At 42.0% G+C, this 20,529-nt stretch overlaps 1 protein-coding gene across 14 annotated transcripts in view; it reads left to right on the top strand.

Moving 5' to 3' along the window:
* MAGI1 (membrane associated guanylate kinase, WW and PDZ domain containing 1) overlaps nt 1-20,529 on the top strand; it is a 612,287-nt gene that overhangs the window by 562,808 nt on the left and 28,950 nt on the right. For 11 of the 14 annotated variants that reach the window (XM_027583286.2, XM_027583284.2, XM_027583283.2 and 8 more), the window contains 3 exons: nt 4,347-4,378; nt 15,093-15,309; nt 19,157-19,240. In XM_027583286.2, the coding sequence (XP_027439087.1) occupies nt 4,347-4,378; nt 15,093-15,309; nt 19,157-19,240 (333 nt within the window). The remainder of the gene's footprint in view (nt 1-4,346; nt 4,379-15,092; nt 15,310-19,156; nt 19,241-20,529) is intronic. The other 3 variants (XM_027583294.2, XM_027583288.2, XM_027583287.2) reach the window with 1 other exon arrangement.

Genomic DNA, 20,529 nt, shown 5'->3' with positions numbered 1-20,529 from the left:
GGTGGGGGTGGAGGAAGTTAGCAATTCTTGGAGGATGTAGAGGTCAGAGATGGCTCTTGAGATTTAAAAGGGCAGTAAAATGTTACAAAATTTTCTGTATTCATCTCACATAAAAAGACGGTATAGGCTCTTGTTTACTGTGGTATCTATTGGTGTCTGTGTGTGTTCGTAAATAAATAAAGCTTTTCTTGTTGTAGCAGTTACTAAAATAGGTAATAAAACCATCCATGACCCTATGAGCCAAAGAACACACTGTTTTGGCATGTAACCTTCCAGTCTTTGTTTCCAAATGCGCATATATTGTTATTTTTTACTTTTTTCATATAAATTGTTGCGTACAACCCTTATGAAATTTCACCAAGAATAACATTCGCCATTTAGTTCTAGGAGAACATGTTCAGTAGCATAGTTTATGGTCTTGATATTTGAAAGAGTTCTCTTCATGTTATTTGGTCACATTCCAGTCCCTAGCAGAGAATTTGCCATTTGTTTTCTCCAAAAGGACATCTTTTTCATAGGGAACTTTGGAAATTCAGGTCCCAACATTTCTCACTTGTATAAATCACACTTAGACTCACACTTTGAATGTACCCTTCCCCGTAAAAGTTTTTCTGGGACCCCTTTGAAATAGCATTTGCTACATTCTAGGCTCTAAGAGCAGATGGTACCATCCATAGAATTTTTCTTCTGCCTCTTCTCAAAATTTCCCTTCCTTTCTCTGAAGGAAACAGGTGAGCCCATGAAGACAGGCGCTGTCTCCTTGCCTGTGCCTCGTTTATAGCATGTGACACGATGTATACAACCCAAGCTTCCTGCTACCCTTGGGAACACAAAGTGCGATTTCTCTGGGGAAAACCACTGTCTTGCCGGCAAGTGCGGGATCCTGCTGCTTTCTGTTGTCCATCCAGTGCTAGGTCTTGGAAAATTCTGCTACATGATGACCTTTTCTGAGTATTTTCCATTAGGTCTCCCAGCCTGTTTTCAAACCATCTGAGTAGTTTTGGCTAAAATACATTATAAATTATAATCGGGGGCTTTGTTCCAGCATTCATATTCATTAGATTTTAAGATTTAATGACTATGTGGACTTAAAGCAAATCCTTGATTTCTTTTTTAAAAAGCACTCGAGTAGAGGCTCTCGAGTTTTGACATTTTGAATACTAATTTGTGGCCAGTTTTGGCTCCTGTAAAAGGGCTGGCTTTTTAGAAAGAAGGTAGCAAAGAGGAACAAATTCCTCTTTAAATTCAAAGAAACTTTTCTTATTTGTTGTAAAATACAACTTGTGGTGTCAGTTGACTTGGGATCTTTTGGAATATTGTATGAACTGCTTCCTCAGAAGAAGCAGACTGTAACTGTTAGCCCAGTATGCTGTAGACTGGTTGGTTTTGTACCATTAATGGAAGGGCCATTAATGAATTAACGTTTATTTATAGATAACTTTTATTGCCTCAGCAAGATATGAATATGGTGTTCTTGATAAAGGATTCTAGATTAAGGCCACGTCTGCTTAAACTAGCCCCTCCGATCCCTGCACCTCCTTGCCCGGTTATGAGTTTGGTGTGGACGGTCATGGAAAGTGGACCCCGTGCATGTGTTTGGGTGTATTTAACACCCGTCTCCTCCTGTACCTGCCATTCTGCAGTGTGCTGCTTGCATTCAATGTTGTGTTTTGGAGACCATCCATGTTACACATAGAGATAGCTCATTCCTTTTAACCTCTGCAGACTGCCTTATAGGTTGGCTGTTCCACAGTTTATTTAGAACCTCCAGTCCTTTCCAGGTTTCCTTTATACCAGCAGTGCTGCAGTGAGCATCCTTATACCTGCACCTTTCAATGGGCAAGTGTTTCTCTCTGATAGAGAAAGAAAAGTACCTTTATTTTATACATGAAATCTTAAGAGACAGGGAATGTAAGATGGTCTGGTTTTTTTTAAAGATTGATTTATTCATTGAGAGAGAGCGAGCGAGCAAGGGGGAGGGACAGAGGGAAAGGAAAAGAGAGTCCCAAGCAGACACTGAGCGCGGAGCCTGATGCTGGGCTCAATCTCACAACCCTGAGATCATGACCTGAGCTGAAAGCAAGAGTCTGACACTTACCTGACTGTGCCATCCAGGCACCCCTAAGATGGTCAGTTTTATACGTGATAAGCAGAATACAGATCAAAGCCATTTTCCCTGACTCCTCCTACCTAGTTGGAGATTCTGGACACATTTTTATAGAGGGTCACTGGGATCCTGGGTGAAGTCAAGTCTGGTAAAAGCTAACTGCAGTGAAATGTTGCTTCTTCCAGTTAACTAAGAGGGTCAGTCTGATTTAGGAAAACATCTGAATTCAAAGATGTAATATTATACAATTTTGAAGTGTATATAGTGACCAGCACTAATATGACTTAATAAAATTCCCTGAGGGAATCACATTAATGAACACATAAAAGCACCTAATAATTTTAAAGAATAATGACACAACTAAGTTGCTCAACACAGTTATTCTCATCCATAGGTAAAATATTTCCCCTACAATGGATTCTGTATATTAGCCTGTTGGGCAAATGACTTTCCCTAGTTAGAGGAAGGTGACCATCACCACTTCTTTTCTGAATGGTGTAAATTCTCAAAGTAAGGTGTCATGGTTGACATTTGAGAGGCCTACTCTGTGCCAGGTATGAGGCTTTCCAACATGTCATCCTCATTGTCAAATCCTGTGGAGTGAGCCTGACTGTCTCCATTTCATAAACTGAGGCACTGAAGCAACCCATTGAAGCCTGCCTGAGTTCGCCCGACTTGAAAGAGTAATACTTATAGTCTCCTTCGATGTGGTCTTCAGACCTCCTGTGTCAGAATCTCCCAGATTTGTTCATACTGCAGATTCCCAGGCCCCCCTCAGGGTGGGGCCCGGGATTCTGCATTTATAACAATTCTCCAAATTTTCCGTATGTACTTAGAAGTCTGAGAGCCACTTGGCCAGACTGTGGTGACCTTGTTTTGGTGATGTGATGAGCCTTGCCAGAAGAGTGTCCCCAGGCCCTTTGGGGACGAGTAATCCATGACAAGTCATGCCTCACTTGCAGTGGGCACATTAACAGTACTCCTCTGGTGGCTTCCTCCTACTCACGCACTTGGTTGCCTCGTGTTACTTGTGCTGAACTTAGCACAACTCACGGTTTGACAAGTCACTTCCCAAAGCATTGAAATCATCACACTACAGAGGGATTATTTTCTAAAAAAGGTTGAAGTTGCCAGTGCAAAATCATCAGATCCCAAGTATATCTTTTGTGCCCAGTGCAGATGGAATCTGCATTCTGCATTCCAACCCTCGCTCCAACAAAAAATAAAAAATAAATAAAAAATGAGAGGGCAGCTTGCAGAAGTGATTACCTTTGAAACACCATTATATGCTTTTATTTTCCTTTCTAGCCCTCTTGCCGCACTCCCCTGTTGGCAGATTTCCCCTATGTCTGCCCCTAATCGCTGCTGACTCTTCTAGAAGTGTGAGGCAATCACCAGCCCCTTCCAGCTCTCACCCTCCCATGAAGGACAGGGTTCTGGAATAGCCAGCTAGGATCAGTGAATACCTTTTTCTCCTCTTCTCTCAGCTCCATGAAATTTCACTCCCCAACAATCTGCTTTCCCCTTAAGGGCCTGACCCCACCTAGCTAAATAGGAGTGTGCTTGGCTGATCTACATGCACAGAGAGGTGTGCCCATGATCTGGAGGGGTTCCTACACCAAGTTGAATTTGTGTTCTCTGCTGGCAAAAGAGCATCCGTCTTTGTTTTGGTGTTCAGCTCATCCAAATAAAGAAAGCATTTCCTCTCCTGAAAAGCAGAGGGGGGGAAAAAAGGAAAGAAACGACCAAAAAAAAAAAAAAAAGAAAAGAAAGAAAAATTTAATTTTAACCATGTAGTCCTCTGCAACTAAATATACACCCCTTCCTCTGTCCTGATTGGTCCGCTTCAATTGACAAGTGGATCGTGTGGAAAGGAAATATCCTGGACTTAATTGTAAGTTAAGTCTCTCCTAATCCAGAAGAGCATTTGAGATTCTGTCCAAGTGTTCAATTTCCCAGGCCGCTGAGGTCTGTGAATTTCTTTTCCCAGCCTCCAGGCTGCTGCAGTACAAGCCAGCATAGCTAATGCAGATAGATCTCCTGCCTCTCGCTCTCCTCCTCCCTCTGCTTTGATTCGATATGAACAGCCTGGTAACTCCGATGCTGGGGAGAAATCTGACATAACTCTGCAGATGGCTAGGTTGCCATGAAACACCTGGGGATTGTTCTTTAAGGAAAAGGTAACATTTATATGCTAATGATTTCTTCCCCTCTTCCCTCCTTGTTGCATTTTTTCCAGGGTTGCCAGTTCCCAAGAAGAGCCCAAAGTCGGTAAGGACTTATCAGTTACTTGGTTCTTGTCTGGGGGGAGTGGGGGGCTGGTGGTGGGAAGGGACGCCGTCTGCTTGACTTCACGAAATGTGTTTTAGAGTAGGTGGGGGCGACAGTAGCCCGGGCTCATTTTATTAAGTTCTGGGGGTCTGTTTGATAGAGAAGGTATTGGGTTTATCTTTAACTGTCTAGTGATTTTTGGGCAGGCTGCAGAAGCCAGGTTAAAGAATGTATGTTTGGAATCTTCTCTGTATAAATACATTACAACTCTTGTTCAAATGGATGGAGTTTCTTCGTGTTTTAACTTGATACAAACGCTATTGTTTCCTTGGGGGGGGGGGTGGAGGGAAGCTCCACCTGCTTCCTGAGTAGGGTTGCTCTTAACTGGTGTTTCCATCCATTCACATGGGCAGATTCTCTCCCTGAGCTTTCTTATGCATTGAATGGTGAATTATTTACAAAATTAAAAAGGCTGCAGGTTTAAAGAAGAATTGCTCTGCCCTGTATATATATCCGTGTTCACATGGAACAGTGTTCACTGCCCCAGCACTGAGAATAAGACGTTTCCTTGCTGTCGAAATGTCCTTTGTTGTTTTGCTAGCTTTAGCAGCATTATGCTGCAGGTATAGGATTCTTTAAAAAAAAAAAATCAATGTTTTGCTGTCCTTTCTAATCTGGTTTCCCTGAAGATGCATTACCTAGTTGACATGTTAGCTAATAGCTTAGAGGCTATGGTGTTTTGCTTGGTGGTGTGAGCTTCTGCTCCCAGGGCACTGACAACAAATTAAAATGCTACTTAAAAACTCAAAATCTGGAACTATGATGCCTGTGAAATTGATCCAGGGGAAAGAAGCTTCCCCACTCATTAACATTAGGATAAAGAGGGGTACTTCCACGTTGCTTAGACTGTTGGGGGAGGGAAAATTTACAGCTTTCTGCCATCTGGGAAGGGAGAACCTTTAAAACTTTGCAACTCACGGGGCTGTAGCAGGATTCTTTCCACCTGTCTGCAAGAGGCAGAAGTTTATTAAGGAGATGAGAGAGGGAGCCTCCTGCATTCTTAAGCTCCGCTCCTAAGTTGTCCAAAGAGAAAAACCTGCAATAATTGATGGGATTCCAATGGCACAGGGCTGTGGCGACTGAAACATGTGACTCTAGGGCTGCTTCCCTTGTCAGTTTGTGTTAATGTTGCAGCTGAAAAGTGCCGGTAGGTGTCCACATCGGAACCACGGAGATGCCAAGGCGTGCTTGTGGTGTGTGTGTGTGTGTACGTACGTACATGGCACATGTGTGTCCTCGTCCCTGGGTCATAGTCAGAAGCCTATTCAGCCTTAAGAAAAAGAGAAGCAAACTGTCACATAAGCTTCAGTTAGCCAGCCTTTTTCCTCCGGCACCCTCAAGCATGCTGTGTGATGCACGGACTTCTTTTACACACCCCACAGGGATGGAGTCTTAACAAGGAGCATACCGGGGGCCATACAGCAGCTTTGCACAGGGAGCATGACCTCAAGTAGCAAGGTGTTCTTTTCGGGTTTGCATCCTGTTTACACTTATTTGTCAGAAGGATTTTTGTGGATTTCATCTGCATCTTTCCTTCCCCAAAGTGTTTTGGGATTCCCTGCTGAACTCGAAGGATATCAAACAGGTATAGAGCCTGTATTCACCAAGTCAGTTAAGAGAATTGCCTATGACAGTTTATTTTTGTAGAAGCCGTGTCATTAGCAAGCAGCAAGCCAATTACTCCGGCTGCATTCCTAGGAAAAAAGTGTTCTTAACTGCTTTGCCCACAGCCTGCTGGCTCTTAATTACCACAAGCTAAGAGACTGGTGTGTTGCCGAGTTAGAAAAGAGCAAGCCCCCAGCCTGGGGCTTGTCCTTACTTGATTGCTGTGCCAGGACGGGGATGATGGCTTTCACAGCATTGCTGGCACACTCGGGCAGCTGCTGTACAGAATTTGGGAACTATCAGCCAAGATCTGCTGCTGTCAGTAGGGCATTGCTAACATCTGTGATCTGTAGGAGCTCTGTACTGATGGGTTGAAAGCTGGTTCCCTTCCCCAGTTTGAATTTTGATGATGTCCTGCCAGAGAGACAGATGATGATGGGATTTCTCTGGTGGGGTCAGGGGGAGTCCATGGGGAAGCTGGATGTCATGGTTCCAGAAAGTCAGTCATATAATGGTAGATAGGGTTAGTTGTGCAGGCTGTGTAATGAATGCACGCGGATTGTGCCTGGGTTGTGATATGTTGAGATTTACCATTAGCTCTGTGAATGTACTGTCTTAACCCGGGACCATGTTTCTGCTCTTCTCTTAGAGACTCCTGACATTGTTGGCTTGCTCATGTGACTGACAGCTTCCTTTTGCCCTCATACTTTTTTTTTTAATGTTTTCAATAATTAAGTAGTTGGGTTTTTATTAGAACAAAGGGACTTTTTGATCTTGTTTCCCCTCCTGGGCAGCCTCTACAGCTTACTCTTAATAAGCAGTTTCATCTAGTAGATTTAGTTTAAATGTTGAGTTTATGGGTTCTGTACTCATTGGGAACAATGGCAGTGTCTTGATAAAACGTTATTAATTTAATACCTGGACAGCCATAACATTAGGAATTTTCCTACCAAATGGCAGAGAAAAAAATAAGACATATTTGCTCTCAGGTTTTAGACCTCACTAGGAAACTGATTCTGAGGCCCAATTTAATCATCCTGACTGGAAACTTATTTAACTGAGACTCTCGTTCTGAATCACACACGAGGATTTTGTAAGAATTTAAAACTCTAGGGGAGCCTGGCAGGCTCAGTCAGTAGAGTGTGCAACTCCTGATCCCAGGGTTGTGAGTTCGAGTCCCATGTTGGGTGTAGAGATTACTAAATAATAATAATAAACTAAAAAAAAAAAAAAGAATTTAAAACTCTAAATATACACAAAACCCTGAATTTTAAGTCAGCATTCACTTTTGTTTTCTCACCAGTTCATTTCCGAACTATTACTTCCCTTTCTCCCTTCCTTCATCTGTCCATCTATCCATCTATCCATTTATTTAGCATTTAGTGTCAAGAATCTAGTAAGTGTCAGGTTTGGTGTGAGGCACTGGAAATACTATGATAAGTAAGTTGGTCAGGTGACTTTCTTCGTGGAACTTAAAAACAAATGATGTTTTGATTGCTTCTTTCAAAAAAAGGACTCTCCAGCTTACTCTTAATAAGCAGTTTCATCTAGTAGGTTTAGTTTAAATGTTGAGTTTATGGGTTCTGTACTCATTGGGAACAAATCAAATCACCAAAATTTTTATGTACTTTTTCAGTGACATGTATTTGAGTATCTTCTATATGCCAGATCCAGGGACAGTATACAACATCTAAAGAGAAAACATTTCTGCCCTCACACAGCTGGGGAGAGATAAACAATAGCCACATAAACAGGCAGATCTATATGGATCCTCTTCATGGGTCATAAAGTCCAAAACTTTCAAAAGTTCAAAAGCAGAAAGATAGGGGCCCCTGGGTGCCTCAGTCAGTTAAGTGTCTAACTCTTAATCTCAGCTCAGGTCTTGATTTCAGGGTGGTGAGTTCAAGCCCTGCATTGGGCTCCATGCTGGGTGTGGTGCCTACTTAAAAAAATAAAAATAGGGCGCCTGGGTGGCTCAGATGGTTAAGCATCTGCCTTCGGCTCAGGTCATGATCCCAGGGTCCTGGGATCGAATCCCACATCGGACTCCCTGCTCCTTGGGAGCCTGCTTCTCCCTCTGCCTCTCTCTCTCTCTCTCTCTCTCTGTCTTTCATGAATAAACAAATAAAATTTTAAAAATATAAAATAAATTCTCAACCTTTTAAAAAAAATAAAAAATGATAATTATAAATAAAAAGCAGAAAGATCATGTAGAACCAAGGACAAACATAATGAAAATCACTCAGCTCTTAATTACAACAATATAAGTCAAGTAGTCCCACAAAGCCAGAGAAAGGACCCAAGGGTGAGATGCTGTGATTGAGCTATGGAATTTTTCCGAGTTCTCCAGCAGCCTGAGCAATGTAGGAAACCATATCTACTTAGCTGTTACTGTCAGATCAAAGAAAGCATACCATATTCATAAAAGAGATAAAATTTTCCTACTTAACGAAAAAACTTCTCACACAAAGTTTTCATACAGGGGACACCAAATATTGGAAAGATCAAGGAAGCCTGTTCTCTTCACCAAGCTGTTTGCAGCAAATGCAGCAAGCTCAAAGGGAGCAGTGATAGGTTTCCCTTCCACGGCCCTCCATTCCTTTCCCCCGGAAGGGATCCTAAGGGCATTGCTGACAACCAGTTGTTAAGAGATGTGAGGGAGGGATCTCTCAGGGGATATGCCCAGAGAGTGACCCCAACCTGAATCACCCCATTTTATGTATCCTGCCTGTTTCTCAAACTCTCCTGGTTGTCTTAGCACCCCAGAGCCACTTGTCCTGCAACTAGGCAAGCGTACATGTCCAAGCTCCTGCAGGCTCCCAGGAGAAGCAGGAAGCAGTAGACGGAAGAAGGATTAGGATTGCTTCCGTAAATCTCCTTGCCCCTCAGCTTCTCACAGTGACCCAAACCCTCAACCCCTTGGAGTCTAGAAAACAGACTTTGCTTTTGTATTAGCTTTCTTTAAAACATCCCACGTGAACCAAAATTCATTTTCCTATCCAGTTGCTACCTTCCTTTTATTCTCTATTAATTCCTCTCCTCTGCCCTTTTAGAAGAGATTATTTGACTTAGACCCATAAATGATAAAAGAAAGAGACAAGGACCATCCTCTGCTTTGGCTTAGAATTGAGACTCTGATTTTTGCACAACCTTTAATGACATTGGCCTAATATCTCATCAGCACTTGGAGTTTTTCCTGTTGTCCATGTAAATCACTGCAGTGGCCTTCAGTCTTGGCAGATAAGTGAACTGTAAATAATTTTGCTTTAAAATGGATCGATTTGTCATTTTTAAGCCACATGAATTTTTTTCATCATTTAAGCTCCTAAGTGCTGTCTGTATTCATTTGCTCTTCCAAGCAAATATGTTCAGCTCACTTTATAAGTACCTTCATTTTGAAATCATTCTGTGAAATACTGATGAGTTGATTTTTTTCCCCCCATTTCCATTTATAAAAACCACTGCATCTTCCCGATTTCCTTGGCCTGTCAATAGTTAAATCATTCATGCTGGGACATCAGTACAGTTTTATTTTAAAAGGTCTTATGACACAAGTTTATGGCTAGTGTGTGACCAAGGACTTTTATGGAGTTTTGAAAATTGAGCCAATTTCTCTCGTCCTAGTTAACTGATCTGATCTTTAAAAATAAAAATCTTCCTTCACAAAGATCAGAATAGTGACAAGAACTAGCATAGGAAATATCCATCTCAATATATGGCACATCTTTCCATCTAGTTGCTCGAGCTGGAGAGCTGGGAGGTGGAAATCCATGTTTCCAAGGGGTCCTCCCCCACTTCCTCCTCTTGCCTGTACTTCACTCAGTCATTCAGCAATGCCTATTGAATCTGAACCAAAATGTCTTTGACTTCACTTGTCCCTACCCTTTATTATGCTCTTCCCTAGTGTAAACCTCTCAGGTCCCGTGCATGGACTGCACAGTAGCCTCCTGACCAGCTCCCTGCTTTTACTCCTATCCACACTAACCTAGTCACCCCTCAGTAATCAGACCAAACTTGCTAGAAGTCACTTGGCTCCTGGCACATCTCTGCTTTAAATCCGTTAGTGAATTTCTTCTCCCCTGAACTAAGAATGAGTCCCACACTCTTGAAAGTAGCTCACAAAGCCCTTGCAGCATCTGGTCTTTGAGCTCATCTCACACCACCCTACTCCCTTGCTTCCTTCTCTCTGTTCTTCAGACAGTCCAAACTCATTTTTGCTTTGAAGACTGAGCACATGCTGCTTCCATTAATGGCCTGTTCTTCCAGAAGCTTCTCCCTACCACCTATCTAAAGGCCATTGCAGTATGTTGTTATCAAACTGTTAAGATTATTTGATTAATATCCATCACACACACACACACCCCTCAATACACAAGTATAAATTCTAAGAGTTTAGATACCATCTCTTTCTTTCTTATCCATTGTATCCTTGAGAATCTGGCTCAGAGGAAGTCATCAGTGTATATTTATTGGGTGGGTGAATGAATGCAATGTGGGTAGTTACTTAAGGGGGCCTCCTGTGGGTGTTCTGTCATTTGTGTGCGAGGTGCTTGCACAGTGCTAGTATGTGTAGAATAACAGACTTGAAAATGTATCTTTAACCACAGATACTTTTCTTTGAAAACATTTTCTTAGAAAAATGAGGAGGAAGACAATCCCATGAGATGCAACTCTGATCCTGTTCTATAACTAGCTGAGAAGTGAGTTTGTCCTCATGGGCCAGGACCTCCCTGGGAGGTCATCCAGGCTGCTGTAAAAGGGACAAGCTGACTTGAATTTGAGAGACACATAAACATGACTTTTCTCCTGGAGAGTTCTGGGCTCTAATCGGATAAAACACAACATCATAGCTATTTAGCATGCCCACGGAAAGTCAAAAGGCATATTTTGAACTTTTGCACAAACGCACAGGGCATAGCTTCAAAAAACGTAGAGTAATGAGATATTAAATATAGAATTCATCTTCAAATTAACTAGTTTTCATAATTGAACTTAGGAAGAAACATCAAGTGAGGTTAAATCTTATCGGGATTATTGTGCATCAGCCCATTAGTGTGGGTTAGAATGTGTCGTTTTGTGACAGCGTTAGTGGTAGCATCATTTCTCGAGCATATTCTTGGGATGCTGCTTTACTTTTATTTTCCGAATTTAGGAACAAAGTGTAGATGGCATTTAAAAGGGATGCAGAAATAGTTTCAGAGGCAGTTTTAGTTTTACACACTCATTCCACATTCTGTCATTTTCTGTTAAATTGGACCGAAGTGAGTCATTTATTGGGAGGTGAGAAAGGGTGTTCACATTTGCAAAGTGGCCCGAGCCATCTCTGGTAGACTTCATTTGCACACTCTGGTAACGGCAAAGCCATCTCTTCAGTTAGACCCGAGATTGCCAGGTCCCCCGTGTCAGAGATGTGTTACGGCGGACAGCCATTGAAGGGTCTTGGGAAGCCATGAGGTGACAGGCAGATTCCGTGCACATGCATTTGTGGGCATGTGGGTAAAAGCACGTGTGCATTCTCAGTGGGGGAAAAGTCCAGCCCGTTATTGGATTCTGTCAGTGGGGCAAGGCTTCCAGAAAGAAATTTTTCTCCAATTTAGGAAGAGGGAGTGAATGGCCAAGGTTATAATTTGGTTTCCAGGGACGACAGAGTGACCCTGGGAAAGAAGAGTATGACGTTCCCTCAGATAACCCTGCAGTGCGGCTTCCTCTGGGTCCCAGGGAGGCTTTGTGAAGGGGAGTCTCAACACAAGGGAGCCTGAAGCTGCAGGGGTGGCGACCAACTAACTGTGAAATGAATTTAGTGTCAATGGACCAGTCCCCCAATCTGGCATATGCTACTCATTTGAGGAACCAAGGTGGGCATTTGAATGGAGGGATGCAGTTCTCTGGGTGAACTCAGAGCTCCTTTATCTGTTGAATTATTTGCTTTTATTTATTTTTTTTAAAGATTTTATTTATTTATTTGACATACAGAGAGAGACAAAGAGAGAGCTCAAGCAGGTGGAGTGGCAAGCAGCGGGAGAGGGAGAAGCAGGCTTCAGGAGAAGCAGGCTCCCTGAGGAGCAGGGAGCCTGATGTGGGGCTCGATCCCAGGACCCTGGGATCACGACCTGAGCCGAAGGCAGTCGCTTAACCAACTGAGCCACCCAGGCGCCCCGAATTATTTGTTTTTATATTTAAACTATCTTTTTCCTCCTTTCCTGAGAGGAGAACAAAAACAAAACACAACCAAAATGTAAAAAAAGAAGGGCACCTGGCTGGCTCAGTCGGTGGAGTGTGCAACTCTTGGCCTCAGGGTTGTGAGTTCAAGCTCCATGTTGGGGGTAGAGATTACTTAAAAATAAAATCTTAAAAAAATGTAAAAAATAGAAAGTAGCAGTGTCCATTAATTCTCCTTACCAAAGTTTATTTCAAAACAGAAATCGCTTTAAATTTTGTTTTGATTATAATGAGCATTATCTATACATTATAAAAAGTAGACAATACAGGAAAATATAAGGGGGGAGAAAGGCACCCTGAATCCCATTTTTTTCTTTCTATGCTAATGTGTTCCCACCAAAACTGGGCTGATGCTGCATGTGCTTATTTATAATCGAGACCCTTGTAGAGACCGCAGTGAAGAGAAACACAGATTTCCACCCACATGCAAAAGTGAGTGGGGGATGTATCTGTCATGAACATTTTCTGACTCTGAAAGTCTTCAGCATGTCTCCAGGGGAAGCAAGAAGGCAGCTAGTGAGCTTCTGAGGGCAGAAATCAGAGAGCTGACCCCAAGAGCCTAGTTTGCTGTTGGGGAGGACTGTTGAAAATTGGCAGAACCAGGTTTTAGTCCAAGTCTTTGGAGTTCTGACCCATCCAGGTCCGAGCTGAGCATTTCATCCTCAAAAGGGAACAGTGGTGACATGGGGGATGGTGGTGGTTGTCCCTGCCCAAACCTCAGTGTGTTTTCCTGACACCTTCACCAGAGTATGTGGTCCCCTGGAGTCTGAGTGAATTAAGCCTCTCCTAGTTCTACCAAGACCTCTTTGCTAGTTTAGACTTTGGGCCTCAAATTTCTCCTGCAGGCACAGCAAATACAATTTTAGGTGGTCTATCTTGCGTTCATTAACTACATGCCCAATTTTCCTCAACTTTGAAGCCTCGCCAAAATCTATATTCAAATCTGTAATCTGTAATAGTCAGGGGTAAATGAAATTTTTGTCCTCCTTGGGCTTTACTTCAAATACTTACTTCAAAGCAAAGACTGGAAGGGAAGGGAGTCAAGAGCCTGAGATTTAAACGAAGGGGGACCTTGAACATTTCCATGGAGATAGGAAGTGAAAGGTGAAGGATACCTGGGGAGAGAGCAAGGAATGGTTTTGATCGGATTGATTGTAAGACCAAGGGGAAGATTTTGATGCTATACAGAAATTGAAGGAACTGAAATGTTCTGGATCAAAGATCTTCTAAACCACTTAAAAAGCATATGCTATGCAGGTTCTGTAAGAGAGGATGGAGATACCCTTTCTTGTCCCTCTATGATGCTCTTAAGCAGGTAAGTATAGGGACATAGCATCTATTAAGTGAGAGGCAGGATTCCAGAGTTTTTATTTTGAATGGGAGAAACTAAACACTTGGGCTTACCGCTATCTTTTATTCAAGAAAATAAGAACTGAAGTTATTTCATATCCTCCAGGTATTTTTCCTCCCACTAGGTTTTGCTCTCCATTCAATCAACATTCAAAGAAAGAGCATTTCATAAAATAGGAAGGGTCTTTTGCTGAGCAGGTTTTAAGGAACAGGAACCTTCTTATTCTATTGAAATTTAATGAAACTCTTTCCTTTTGAAAACTGCTTGGACTTTGGACAGGTTGCAAATCTAACAAGGCTGACCTCCTGAGGTCAGCCCATATATAAAGTGTGATCTTGGTTTTTAAGCAACAGCAGTGTCAGGGGATCAAGAGGTGAAATGTGATGCCTGCAAAATTGATTAGCTAAGAATTATGGAAGCTCTTCATATGATAATTACTTATATGCTTATAAGTACCAGTGCACACAGACTGCTAGGCATGATTTTTTGAAAGGTCTCATCTCTTTTCCTTATTGTGTAGAAGAACTTCTGGCAAACCTTCAGGTAAAAATTGGGCATTTTATTATTGAAAGATGCAAAATGAGAAGTCCCCAGGAATATTTTTAGCCCTGATTGTATTTCTTCTGGATGTTATAGCCTCACATTTAAATCACCCTGGTATTTTGTCTCAACGTATTTTGTCAAAAACGAGAGGTTGTTGAAGTGATTGAAACAAGTTGTCTCTCTCCCCTGAACTTCAAACTCAAATACCCAGTTGCTATTTGGACATCTCCAGATGGATGTCTACTAGCTCAAATTTATAAGCCCAGTACTGAACGCTTCCAACTTCAAAGACCCAAGTAATCATCCCATCATCTCTGCCGTGTCAGTAAAAGGCGACTTCAGTCTTCCAGTTGGATCAGTACCCCCACCCCCACTTTGAAGCCATCCTTGATTCCTTTCTCTCACATCGTCCATGCAACCTGTTAACCATTCCCTTGGCTCAACCTTCAGGTTATGTCCAGAATGTCACCGCTGTCCTCCATCTCTGCCACATTACCCTGGGCCAAGCCATCATCCTCTCTCACCTAAATAATTACAGCAATCTCCTAAGGTCTCCGCACTTCTACCCTTGCCCTAGGACCTTTTAAAACCATTTTTGAAAAATGAGTGACAAAAATCAGGGTGCTAAATTGATACATCTTGTAATACACGTGCCCCGTGTCTTAGCTGGGAACCTCTGCTGAAAACTGGATTTGTTTTCCGCTACAGCCCAGAGAGCAATATGGTTTGTAATTATGTCTTTCCATCTGTCTGCCAATCACCTGGGGATTTATCTGCATGCAGCATGAGCTGAAGAAAGATGGAAGCCAAAATGTTGTTGATATATTTATGTATGTGTGCGTAGACGTGCTGAACAAAAACAAGCTGATGGAAACACCCACTCAAAGAACCAATAACAATCTTCTCTCCTTGCTTCTCTCACTTGCTTGCTTTCAGCAACCACTGGAAAGAAAAGACAGCCAGAATAGCTCTCAGCACAGCGTCTCCAGCCACCGGAGCCTACACACGGCCTCCCCAGGCCATAGCACACAGGTGCTCCCCGAGTACCCACCTGCAGAGGCCCCAACTCCAGATCAAACCGACAGCTCTGGGCAGAAAAAACCAGATCCTTTTAAAATCTGGGCCCAGTCCAGGAGCATGTATGAAAACCGACGTGAGTAGCACCCTGGCTCCTGTCTTCCCGAGATCCCTGCCCAAGGCAGCAGTTTTCTCTTAAGGCTTCTTGAAAATAGATTTTCAGTGTATAAACGGGGTAGAAGTAAATCATGGTGAGAGGCAAAAGCTTCTCAGAATAGTGACAGAATCTGCTGGATGTTCATGGAGGATCCATTATGTGTTCAGTTTGGGGGGGGGGCAAGATGCGGATGGTGGTCAAAATAAAGGACCTGGATAAAAAATGGATTTATTTTTCCCTTCAGTTAAAAGAAGTGGCAGATAAGAGCTGCTGTCTCATTCACTCTTCCCCGTGTAGAGATTGTGGCATATTCTCATGAGACAGCTCTGATGTTCAGTAGAACATAAATATGATTGATTTGGATTGCAGGAGTAATGAGAAGAGATTAAATGCTTTCTTAGTGGCCTCCAAGTTTTTAAGACTACTGGTAATTTCTTTCTTTTATCATTATCAGTCTTTTGAAACATTCCCCTTAGAAAGGAAAAAAAAAAGCAGTGAGTGGTTTGCGCTTTAATTATTTATACTGTGGTTAAGTGTGTTCCTTTGGCTTTACCTTTTCGATAAACATGAACTAGTGATGGCATACATCGTAACTTTTGGCCCTTATAAACCTAACATTGCCTTCTTGTTTTATTTCTTACTTTTTATTATGAAATGACTCTAAAGACTGCTCATGGTAAATAATAATCATGTATCCTACTATTAGCAATGAAAGCTCCAAGGTGCTTTAATAAACTAGGGGATGCAGACTAACCCCCATTTTGGTGGTTGCTATTACTGACATTTTCTCATGAGTGTGATTGGTTAGGATGAAGCAACTCCGGTGGAAGGACGTGCACTTCATTTTCTCTTTGGGGCGGGGGATTGAAAAGAATGTCTGGTGAAGGTTCTGATAAAAATTGGAAGAGAGAAGAGAATCACTCTGCCCCTCCTCTTTGTGCGCCCTCCTCCAGCCCCAGCACAAATTTTGTTTATGGCCACAGCTGTGGTTGTTTCTCAGGCAAAGCCCATGGCCCCAGCCTCTTGCCCACCCACTCAGACTTGGCTCTGAAGCCTTTCCTTTGCTGGCTGGAGCAATTCCTCCGTGACTCAGAACAGGGGAGCCTGGCCAGCATCCCCATCTGAGAAGGAAAGTTGGCCACATTACTGGGTGAAATTCAGCAGTTACGGGGCAAAAGGCAAGTCTGGAGTCATGATGATTACATTTTGGAAGTCACTCAGGAGTCCCCCCATCCTTTTCCTCCTCAGGGGAGAAATATCATTGCCTTCTTACTATGACAGTGTGGGGAGTTAAATAAGCTGTTTTGGCTAAGAGTTCCCTATGCTAACAAAAGCCGGATAATTTGAGTAAGAATTTATTTAGTCCCCAGTATAGAAAGACCCCTAGAGTATCCCTAAGGCCAGGTCAGAGGAAATGAAGTTCCATGTGGAACATTCCTCGTAAGCATGAGTTGCTAAGTATGAACCTGGGGTCTGTTCTCCCTGTGTCTTCTCACTAACTGTAGTGATTTCATTGAATAAAATACTCCCAAAGAGGAGTATTTTCACATTCTTTTCACATTTCACATTCTTTCACATTCACATTTCACATTTCACATTTCTCTCTAACCATGTGTCTCCTCCAATCAATGGTCCACCTTCAGTTGATGTTGAGATATTGTTTTATTGACCAAGCTCCTGCTTTTCTCAATACAGTACACATTTAGGACTTTCTCATGTGTGAATCTTTCTGTGATAAAATAAATCATGTTCTGAAATGCTGGTGGGCATCAAGGATTGACAGACCGTCCTGACGCATCCATTTAATAGGAGACTCCAGCTCAAATGCCATTTTCACCTTGATGGAAGCAAAATTCCTTAAGAATTTGGTATTTCGTCAAATTTTCAAAAAAGTTTTTTTTTTTTTTTACCAGAAATAAAAAGTAAAATACATACTCTTACCCCACAGCCAGCTGCTTATTTAAGCATTGAAATTATTCAGGTGGCTGTCAGACTGAAATATTTGGAATGGGGCCAGTTTTGTCTTCACTTTCTATAACATCTATGGAATACGATCCAGCAGCCCAAACGAGAATCCATTTCTTTTTGGTGATTGGAGGCTCCATAATTGAGTGATCGTAGAATCCTAATTGATGTTAAGATTCCCATGGATTTCTCCTTCACCACTCAATAAGGGTAATGAGGAGACTTTCCCCCCCAATGGTAATTATTTGGTCTCTGTCACAGATTTTCTTCTTTTCACAGCACCTGTAAATGAACCTACATCAGTCTTGTCTTTTAATCAGTCTTTTGCTTTATCCCAGATCCGTTTTTCCCGTTCCCTTAGGTTGTTTTTTATCTTGTCTTTTCCGGGGGGAGGAGGGTGAAATAGAGCACGTAGCCTTGTTAGATGTGATTCCCTGCCCCTCCCCCAAGACATACTGAACCACCATACTCCAGGAAAAAACAGGGAAGTTGAAGTCAGGAATAACACTTCAATTGGACCTATGTTATCCTCTTTTTATTTTGAAAATATATTTGTCTTATACTTCATTTTATTGTGAAGGGCAGTGTGAAGATTAACACCATCCCTGATCAGATTCCTTCACGTGGTCTAAATGCTGTGCAAAATACCATATTCTTGAAGGGCCATCTGTCAAAACACCAGGGTCAAAATGAATCAATCTGAATTGCAGATGTGTTAATAAATCCCTTTGAAGGGCTTAAATATTTAATTAAAAACAAAGGCAAGCACGGAGGTCCTTTAAAAGCCATGTTGCCTGCTTTGTCTTTTCTGTAGGAAAATATCAATTACTCACATGTCTTTGAAAATGACACTGATGCAAACTTATTAGTAAATGTTCAGGAAAGACCAGCTAGCGTACACCAATGTGTACTACAAAAGGAAGTCTAAAGCTTGCCTTTGAAACAGCACCTGTTCACAAAATAGTTTGGAAAGGAAAAAAGTCAAAGCTATTGCACCAACGTTGTAAACCTGTCCTACTCAGAAGAAACCTGCTTACACATTTGGAATTGGTCAATGGGATCCTTTATTGTAGTGAGTTTAAGGACGTTGGTTGTACGTCTAGATTTTAAGAGCTGTTATGACAGTTCTTATTTGTGTTTTGTTCAGTTCTTGGCCAGATCTGATGATTTACGTCTCTAAATAAAAGACTACTCCAGGGGCACCTGGATGGCTCATTCGGTTAAACATCCGACTCTTGATTTCAGACTGAGTCGTGAGATCAAGCCCTGCACCCGGGCTCCGCGCTGAGCGTGTGGAGTCTACTTGAGATTCTCTCTCTTCCTCTCCCTCTGCCCCTACCCCCTCCCTCTCTCTACCTTAAAAACAAAACAAAACAAAAAAACTATTTTGGTTGAATTGCTGAGAATTCATCTGAACAGGTATTAGTGCAAGAATGAATTCCATTGGGAGTCTTTAAATAAATCCTCTAGGGTGGCAGTAATAGAAGTATACATAATTTTTTTTCAAAAGGAAATCAGGGTTTAGACAAACCTAAAGTTCATGACATGATTAAAACAAGTCATACGACAATGCGTACTTTAGGGTATAATTAAATATGAAGAGTCTAAGATGGTAATGATAGTTGTATGAAATTCTCAGTGGAACAACTCTAAATACCAGCTTTTTGACAAGAAAAGCACCATGAAAAAAGAAGGAAAAAAAAAGCCAGAATCAAACTATAGTCTTTTAAAATCCATAGCAGCCATGACCTTTATTGTGAAAGCTTAACTGCACGTTCCTTTTCAATCAAAACTAAATTAAAATGAACTAAGAGAAAGCACATACATTAAGCTTTGCAAAATTGTGAAATTAATATTCCAGCTATGTCACCTTCGCCTGCATCGGGATTGAGCAAGGGGGAAAGAGAAAGAGAGATCAATTCCACGAGTTTTGGAGAATGTCAGAGTAAGGATCTGCTGAACACTTTTATTTCTCCATTATTATTCATACTGTTCGATGTTGCCATTGGTCCTGGGCGGGGGCGTGGGGTGTGCTGGGGAAAAACTCAGAAAACGGAGGGAAGAAAGAGAACTGCCATGAACAGAAGCATTATGGCGCTCTTGTTGACCAAACACAGACCAAAGACAGGATGACATAAAAAGCGATGGGCACATTGTATCTAAGTCTGGAAATTTGTGTCTGTAGTAATGGAGACACCAGGAGGTTTCTCTGCAAACCTGGTGATTCCATTCTTTGTAATTATCAAAGGAAGTCTTTTGACTGCTTTATTGAGTTGTCCCTGGCATTACCAAAGGATGTAACTGCTGACATTGTCCCCTCTGCAAGGGCTTTAAAAAGGAAGAAAACTGGACAAAGTTTTCTTAGTTCTTTTTGATTCAGTCTCACTCAAAAAAAAAAAAGATGATATTAATATCAGAAAGATAATTCTTCCCTGCTCTATTCTTGTAAAATCTGCCTGAAATAAAGAAGAGAATAAAGCATTTTGGGGGAGTGGTCTAGAAACTTCAGTGCCCCTGGGAAGAAGTGGCAGCAGAGAACACAAAAGAGAGAACTCCTATAATTCTGTAACATGGTTCCCTGCTGCTTTATCACCTACGTTATATATTTGGGTACGTGGAATTTGGTGGAAGAATATAATGGTTAAAATGCCAATGTCAAGGTGCCAAAAGACTTTCTTTGTAACATGTCTGTGTTGGTGTATCATGTTTGTGTCTGTGTTTTACTAGCTCATCATTGGCATCTTCAACATCCTTGGTGTCCTTGGGCATCTTCCTTTTCAACAGGAAGCTCTTTAAATAAATTTGCCGTTTCCCCATTGATTCTCAGAGAGACACAAACGCTATTTTCCTATGGACTAAACTGAAAGATAAGCCTACGTCTTTTGGCCACAAGCACCCATACCATGACATTGGATGCCTAAATGAGCGACTGAAGGCAGAAACCTGCTACCTTTGGTGTCACTAGCATGGGCAAGTGTTCTTGTGTTAAATGATACTGAGAAAAATGGGTAGAGGCTGGAAGTCTCTGCAGAGATCCTTCCCTTGTTTGCAAAGGGCTCAGCAGACTTAAGGCAGACTCTGCCAGGAAGCTAGAGCTGGCCGGAAAGCACCCGTGGTCTATTTTGGAAATAATCCTCCTGCTTGAGTGAACCCAAGACAGAGTCCCAACCTGATTTAATTTGTTGTTTCAGTGAAACCATTAGAGCAAATACCCTGTAGCCAGCTACTCGAACA

The sequence above is a fragment of the Zalophus californianus genome, chromosome 1 (genome assembly GCF_009762305.2).
Source record: "Zalophus californianus isolate mZalCal1 chromosome 1, mZalCal1.pri.v2, whole genome shotgun sequence".
Lineage (NCBI taxonomy): Eukaryota > Metazoa > Chordata > Mammalia > Carnivora > Otariidae > Zalophus > Zalophus californianus.
This window is presented reverse-complemented; position numbering and strand designations above follow the sequence as displayed.